The sequence below is a fragment of the Alexandromys fortis genome, unplaced genomic scaffold (genome assembly GCF_014885135.2).
Source record: "Alexandromys fortis isolate MF-2015 unplaced genomic scaffold, M_Fortis_MF-2015_v1.1 scaffold_408, whole genome shotgun sequence".
Classification (NCBI taxonomy): domain Eukaryota; kingdom Metazoa; phylum Chordata; class Mammalia; order Rodentia; family Cricetidae; genus Alexandromys; species Alexandromys fortis.
The window spans coordinates 93,390-101,027 of record NW_026068283.1 but is presented as its reverse complement, the minus strand read 5'-3'; the positions used below and the strand labels follow the sequence as shown (position 1 = coordinate 101,027).

At 50.9% G+C, this 7,638-nt stretch overlaps 1 protein-coding gene and 1 long non-coding RNA gene across 2 annotated transcripts in view; one reads left to right on the top strand and one right to left on the bottom strand.

Annotated features, from left to right (window-relative positions):
* The window catches only part of Hif3a (hypoxia inducible factor 3 subunit alpha), a 41,350-nt gene extending 37,595 nt beyond the window's left edge, over positions 1-3,755 (bottom strand). The window contains exon 1 of the mRNA XM_050132206.1: positions 3,691-3,755. Within this exon, the coding sequence (XP_049988163.1) occupies positions 3,691-3,716 (26 nt within the window). The 5' untranslated portion in view covers positions 3,717-3,755. The remainder of the gene's footprint in view (positions 1-3,690) is intronic.
* A 209-nt stretch (positions 3,756-3,964) lies between these two features.
* On the top strand, positions 3,965-7,638 carry LOC126494800 (uncharacterized). The gene is made up of 4 exons (XR_007590059.1): positions 3,965-3,987; positions 4,363-4,500; positions 6,265-6,471; positions 7,603-7,638. It is a non-coding gene; the product is annotated as an uncharacterized lncRNA (long non-coding RNA).

Sequence of the window (7,638 nt, the reverse complement as noted above, 5' to 3'; positions counted from 1 at the left end):
GAGGGGGGGGGGAATGGAGTGGGGGTGGGGCCGGCGTCCCGCCTCCCAGGCAGCTGAGCTCTGTAACCCTACTCTCCAGGGCTAGGGTGGCAGGGTTTCTTCCTCCATAGAAGGAGCCAGCTGGTGGCTGTAGAGGGACCCTCCTTCCCCTCTCAGTCTGTTCTCCGGATGTTCTGAAGGGAAGTAAGGGCCTCCTGCTGACTTTCTGGCCTTGCTGTGAAACAGAGTGGAGGGGCTGCCTCTTCTTGGTCAGGGTTGTAGTTCAGACACCATTATTGCCCTTGCTGTGTGACTTTGAGCAGGTTGTTTAGCCTCCCTGGGCACAGTAATAGCCCCCACTCCTCCCCAAGGGGTGGTTTTTGTTTGTTTGGGTTTGGGGGCATGTGAGGTGGGTCTGGGAGACAAAGTCTCATTTTGTAGTTCAGACAGGCCTGAAACTTATGATCCTCCTGTCTCAACCTCTTCTCTGAGTGCTGTGGTCATAGGACTGCATCACCATGACGGGTTCCTACAGCGGTCTGAAGATTAAATGAGTTAATATATGTCAGAGGTTTAGGAAGTGAGGCTTGGCGATTGGATAGTGTAGTTTATGAGTCTCTTGTACCCTGGAGTAACCTATGGGCCTCTGAATGTGCAATTACACACGTGCATGCATGCAAGTATGTGTATCCTTGTGAGTGTGTAATCACACACCCAGCTCTTACACAGACGCCTCATTGTGATGAAATGACAGTGACAGTGTGTTGCACACTCAGAAGCAGAGTAGAGACACCCTCCCCCCCAGTCCAGTCTTACAACTATGACAGTCAGCAGAAGTGACGATCTCCCTTTAAAAATGTAGAAACAGTGCCAAGTCTGATTGATCACTAGAGTTCGGACCCTGAACCCACTTGGTGGAAGGAGAGAACGGACTCCTGCAAGGTGTCCCGGACTTTCACACTCCCCCAAAGGCAAGCACGCAGCTCCTCCCCCATACACAGAAATAAACGAGTGTGATGTTTTTTAAAAGGTAGAAATGGGGCCTGAGATGTATGTAGCTCAGTGAGCGGGTGGAGCATTTGCTTCCGGGGTGGCACCGGCTTGCCACTCTGGCACTGAGGTGGGGACAGGAGGGTCAGGAGTTCATGGTCAGCCTGTCTCAGATACAGAGGTTCAGAGCAATGACACCCCGTCCTGTGTCACTCAGGTGGTAATTCCTAGACTGTCCTCCCCATTCCTTCCTGTCTTCCCTGCTCAGTAGCTTCAGTTAAGTCCCACACCCACCCTGCACCCACTGTTACCTTTCTGCTTACATCTCAGAAAGGTGATAGAAATTGCCCTGCCTGAGGCCACACAATAATCCCTAGGGAATCAGGTCTGTTGACTTCTGGCACCTCACTGGATGTGTGTGTGTGTGTGTGTGTGTGTGTAGAGGCACATGTTTTCTCGCTGGGAGAGATTTGACCCCCATTATCCAAGACCTTTGAAGTGGGCGCTCAGGGAAGGAAATCTCTGGGCCAAGATCACACAGCACAGAAATGGGATTTGAACCCTGACTTATGGCCCACGTTCTAAAATGCTAATTCTTCAGGAGGGTCTGCCCACCAGCCAAGGGACCCCTGCCTGCTCCTTTCTGCCCGGTGGTCTAAGTCTTTTCCTCCGGTCCCAGCATTGCTGCAGATCTTCCTAGCTGGCCCAGCACTGGTCCACCCCCTTGGCAGTGTGCCCAGCCTGGGACGTGCGCCTGGAACTTTGCCACCCTTACTCCGTGTTCTAGCTGAGAACAGAGGGTGTGGCCAAGAGGCCCAGGGTGAGGCCTGGTAAGGGGGACTTGGGGCCCAGTGGCCCCTTCGCCAAGGGAGAAAAGTCCCCATTTCTTTCCCCACCCGAAAAGCTTAGGAAATTAAGGGAGCCCCTTTCTCACATTCTGGGCTTCTCTTCTGACTCTCAGCTCGGTATTCGCGGGCTGGCAAAAACTGTAGAGGATTTGAGGTGTGGTGGAGACTTAGCTTTATATCTGGGGAGAGACCCCTTTTGATATTGCTTGGAGGTGAGCTGGCAGGCCAGGGGCCAAGGTTCGGGTGGGAGAAAGGACTTGGGGTAGGGGTCAGAGAGGAGCCTCTCTCACCTTGATCTAACTTGTTCTCAACAGTATGGTCATTTGGTTATTCTGTGGGATGCCAGTCACCAGTCCTGTTTTTATGGGGAACCCTGCTTTCAGGTGGGTACTCAGGGCAATGTGCTCATTGTGAATTTTCCAAGAACACCCTCCCCAAAAGGGTGAGATGGCTGGAAGCCGAAAGCTAGAAGGAAGAAGGTGCATGGTCCGGAGGGAACCACTTACCATTACCTAAGTCCCCTCCGATGCCAAGTGCCATCCTAGGGGCGCAGGAGGGGCCCAGAGCTCGACCGGGAGGCGGGTGCGAGTTACTAGTGGGTGTGCGGCAGCACGAGATGACACCACAGGAAAGGGCTGGCCTTAGGTACCCAGGAGGGGCATCTACTTCTGTTCAGAGGGGCCCCCTCACACAACCATAGGGGGCACTATCATGGGCAAGGCAAGGACTAGCCAAGAAGGGGTGGGGATGGAGTTCCCTGGTGGGTTCAGAGCCAGAAATTGAAACAGGAGAACGGGAAAAAGGGTGCCTGGGTGGGTTGAGGTGGGGGTAAAATCAGGGTGTAGAGAAAACCAATCAGACCTAAGAAGCCAGAGAGAAGGAACTGTGGCGAGAGTTGAGGGGTGCCTTAGTTTAGACAGGGACTGTCAAGGGTCTAGGGTGGTTTTCTGGGGTCCCCTGTGGCAACCTGGTTATGGTCCCTATGCCTTTGCACCTGTTGCAAGGTGAACACAGAATCCACTTCTTCCCAGGATGACCCCAGCTGTTCCCGGCCACAGGAGGGCCCTACTTCCCTCGCTTGATCAGACATGGCATCTCGCCCGAAGGATGTCCCTTAAATAGGGTTTGGGTGGGACCCTTCTCCCTCAATTACAGATTGGGTGGGGGCAGATGAATGAGATACAGAACCAGGCTTTGGGAAGTGGGTCAGGCTTGTTCCTTTGGCATTGAAAAGGCGTGACCCTACTCCCCCCCCCCCCCCTTAAGTTGCTGTTTTGTTGAGACAAATTCTCTGTGTAGACTAAAGCGCTGGTCTGGAACTTGCCATGTAGGCCAGGCTGACTTTGATTTCCCAAGTGCTGGGTCCCACACAGCCCCTAACGAGTCATTCTTTCCGATCATTTCTTGGGCAACTTGAAAACTGGGAGATTGTTGTAATTGGCAGGATAAAGGTAACTTCTCTTCTGGAAGTCACAAGTGGCGTCTGAAGGCCAAGAAAGCCTCAATTCAGTAGCTTCGAGGAAAGTCTCTTTCGGAAGAGAGGCCACTGATCAAACACAACCACCTCCAAATCCATAGGAATTTAGAGTTTCACTCCCAGCCCAAAAGGAGGATTGAACCCGGTGTATCAGGAAATCGCAGCTCACAACCCCAAAGCAGCTCCTGGGGAGGGGGGCGGGACAGCTGGAGCTCTGGGGATAAATCCCAGAACCTCTGCAACCCTCTACGGTGGAGGGTGCGTCGGGGATGTGTCCCCAGTCGCGCGCTCCAGAGTGTCCTCAACTTGAGCCACACCCCACAGATGAGGGGTTCCCCCACACCCCCTTCAAGGAGAGCCCCCAGTCCCCATCATTTTATCCCCAAAGCCCTGTACCTCATGCGCTGCAGCCCCAACGCCATGGCTCGCCTTTCGCGGATCCTGAGCCCTGGAAGCCCTGCGCCCCCTCCCATGGCCGTGTGAGCCCCCTCCCCAGCTCCGCCCCTGACGTGCCATTGGCTATTCCTTGCCCAGCCCGTGACTCTGATTGGAAGGTGGGCTTGTTACTCCCAAGGAGGAGGCGGGACTAAAGGAGAAGACTAGGAACTCCAAGGGGGTGGAGGAATCCTGTGTAATGCACACCCCCAGCCACGCCCCGGCCGCAGACTTCCTTGGCAGTCCGGAGCCCACCGGGTGTGATTTCCCTCCAGTTTCTGAACTCCCATCCGTGCACTTCTGAACCACCCATTCGATTCACTCTGTTCTCCGCGTCCCATCTCCCACCGCTGTCTCTCCCTCTATTGCCACCCACAGTCGGGTCTCTCCACGCCCCCCATCCACCCCCCATCCTCTTTTCCCCTGTCCTTTTCTTAACGTACCAAGTCCCCACCTCTCCTCTCTACCCTTAACTCATCTCCACCCGTGTCCCACAAACCCCTGCTTTGCCATAACCCTTGTCACTCCACTGTGTGACCCCACTCTGCCCCCCCCCCGCCATGCCCCGTCCTTCTTTGTCCACCTCTTTCCACCCCACCCTGACCCCGTGGCCTCTTTTAACTCCCTGTTCAGGTTCCCGCGGATGAATAATTAAGCTTCTGTCAAGTAAATATGCTTTAGCACCATCACACCCACTTGTAAAGGGAACAGAGAAACAAACGAGAGAGACGTGCGCGGTGACCACGGACAGGTGGAAGGCGGTACAGCCGGGTAAGGAAGGACGTTCCTGTGTAGGCTGGAGAGGGGGTGGGGCTCTAGTGGACACCGGTGCAGGAGCAGTGTTCCTTCCGCGTGTAGGCTTGAGCGCACTCCATACTGTGGCAGAAATGACTTTACTGTGTCTGAATTATTGGAAAGCTCCATTTTAGGACCTTTGCACATGCTGCAGCTCACTTTAGAGTGCTTTTCCTCTCAGTTAGAGGGTTTATTTAGTAGTTAAAAGCGCTTGCTGCCAAGCCTGATGACCAGCGTTCAACAACATCGTGGAAGGAGAGAACCAACTCCAGAAAGTTGTCCTTTGACCTACACACACACACACACACACACACACAAATGTAATAAAGTTTAAAATAAATGGTTTTCCTCTAGAGATCCACATGGCTACCCACCTCAAACCAGTGACCTATTCTTTTTTGTTTGTTTTTTTTGAGACGGGGTTTCTCTGTAGCTTTGGAGCCTGCTCGGGAACTCATTCTGTACACCAGGCTGGTCTTGAACTCACAGAGATTCCCCTGCCTCTGCCTCCTGAGTGCTGGGATTAAAGGTGTACGCTGCCACTGCCTGGCTCACTTTTAACTTTTCTTATCCATTCCTGCTCTTGCCGACTCCTATCCCTTTCCCAGCTAGCCCCCTTCCTACTTTCATGTCTTCTTTTAAGACGGAGAAAGGAGCAGGCCCTGTGCAGGTAGCCATGGTTGCTGTGTGTTCATTATGTAACAGCCACGTAGACAGAAGACAGCATTTTGGGACTCTTCCTTGTCTTCTGGTCCTTACAGCCTTTTCTTCACCACTTTTCTTTGATGTTGCCTTGGTCTTGGAGGGGAGTTGATAGAGATGTCTTGTTTAGTGTTGAGTACTAAGTACTCACTTACTCTCAGCGATTTGGCCATTTATAAGTCTCTGTTTTGACTGTCACCTGCTTCCAGAAGAGGCTTATCTGGCCAAGGCTGAGAGCTGCGTTGGTCTGTGGCTATAAACAGAAATGTTTAGAAGGCAGTTTGAGTACGTGCTTATCCAGGGAACCATCAGCAGTAGGTTCCCCCTGGAGACTATGACACCCATAGCTGTGGATTTGTGGTCAGGTTTACAGTGCCATGGAACTCCCTGTGTGGATCGGGCCTCTCGGTCACCCCCGAGCATTTGTGGCCCCACTACAAACGCAGTGCATAGACCTTGTCTTGCAGGCCGGGGGCTGTAGGCTGCAGGGCCCACAGCTGGATGAGGTCGTTGGCGACTTTTCCCCTGAACAGCCTCTGGAGCACCAGCAGGAAGGAAGCTTCAGATCGCTTTCAGCTTGACTTCTTTGTGTCTTCTGCGGCAGGCTCTTACTCTCTAGTTCTCATGGGTGCTAAGAGCAATGATATATCTATATCATTTGGGAGCTTTTTGAGGCTCCAAGATCTGCCTCCAGTATACCTATGGGGGTACCCCGGGCCTGGTCCTGGGTTTTTTTTTTATTTAAAAACCATGACTTCTTGGAGCAGCACGGTCCACCGTGTGGGACATCTCTGTCCTAACTTCTTTTTGGCGGTGGGTGGGTTTGTTGTCACTTTTGCCCAGGCTGGCCGAGAATTAAGTTGTAGCGCACTAGTTCTCAACATTCCTATTGTGACCCTTTAATACAATTCCTCGTGTTGTGGTGACCCCAACCATAAAATTATGGTTGCTACTCCATAACTGTAATTTTGTCGCTGTTGTGATCCCTGTGAAAGGGTCATTCAACAAAGTGGTTGCGACTTTCTTTTTTCCTCACAGGTCAAGAACTGCAGTTGTAGAAAATGACCTTGAACTCCTGGTTCTCTTGCCTTTGACCCTCAAGGGCTGGGAGTGTGCCACCACGCTCAGCTCCTTTTCACGACCCAGTTCAGGAGTCCTCAATACTTTGAAAGGATGTCCAGGAACTGGTGGAGCCAAACTCAGACGCAATGGAGCCCTAATCTAAGCCTGGTGTGCCCTCTGGAGGTGAGAGTTGGTATGACTGCCAATGCCTGTGCCCTGTTCTGTTCGGTTTTAAGTATTTATATACATACTTCACATATTTTTAGAGAATTTATTTTACATTTTAAGATTTTTTTTTCGAAAAAAATATTTTTTTGGAGGGGGAGGCTGGAGAGATGGTTTAGCGGTTAAGAACACTGGCTGCTCTTTCAGAGGACCTGGGTTCAATTCCCAGTTTCCATATGGCAGCTCACAACCATCTGTAACTTCAGTTTGAGGACACCTGACATCCCCACACAGAGTTTATATAGGTAAAACACCAATGCACATAAAATAAAAAACATTATAAAAAGATTTTTTTTTTTTGCGGGAGACTCTGGAGAGATGTCTCAGCTGATAAAGATTCTTGACATTGAGTGTTATGACTATGGAGGCCCAGAAATATGAGGCCATTTCCACCATGACCAAAGGTTAGAGAGTTGGAACTTACTTCTATTCTCTCAAGGTTATTGTTAACAAGTGCGGCTTATATCTAGGCCTTGTATTTCAGGCCTAGAGTGGTTCTGTTTCTACCCCAAACAAAAGATCTAAGGATCTACTGGGAGGTGGTGGTGCACGTCTTTAATCCCAGCACTTGGGAGGCAGAGGCAGGTGGATCTCTGTGAGTTCGAGGCCAGCCTGGTCTACAAGAGCTAGTTCCAGGACAGGCTCCAAAGTCACAGAGAAACCCTGTCTTGGAATAACAATAACAAACAAACAAACAAGTCTAAGGATCCAACTAAGTTCTAGTTCCCTTTATGGAGGTAACTTTGGATTCTGCCCTGGGAGTGCTTTGTCCACAGAGTGTTTTGGTCTAGGGTGTGAATGTGACTTGTTTTGTTCTAGCTACAGAATGTTTAACTACAGGTGTAGCCCCAAGACCTTCAACTGGTCTGTTCATTTCCTTGTATCATGTTAATGCAGCTTTAAAAAAAATCTTACTCCTATCTTTTGGGGTCGGGTATTTTAAGCAATCGGAAATTAAATGTGGGTGTCAGTATTCACTGGAACTCCCTCCTGGTGCTGTCCTATGTTTTCTGTTTTATTATTTTCACTCATGTCTTCATCTTCTTTACTATTTTTCTGATCCCTTTGCCCCTACCATGGTTGAAACAGTTCACCAGTCCCTGAATACTTCCACATGCAATTCTT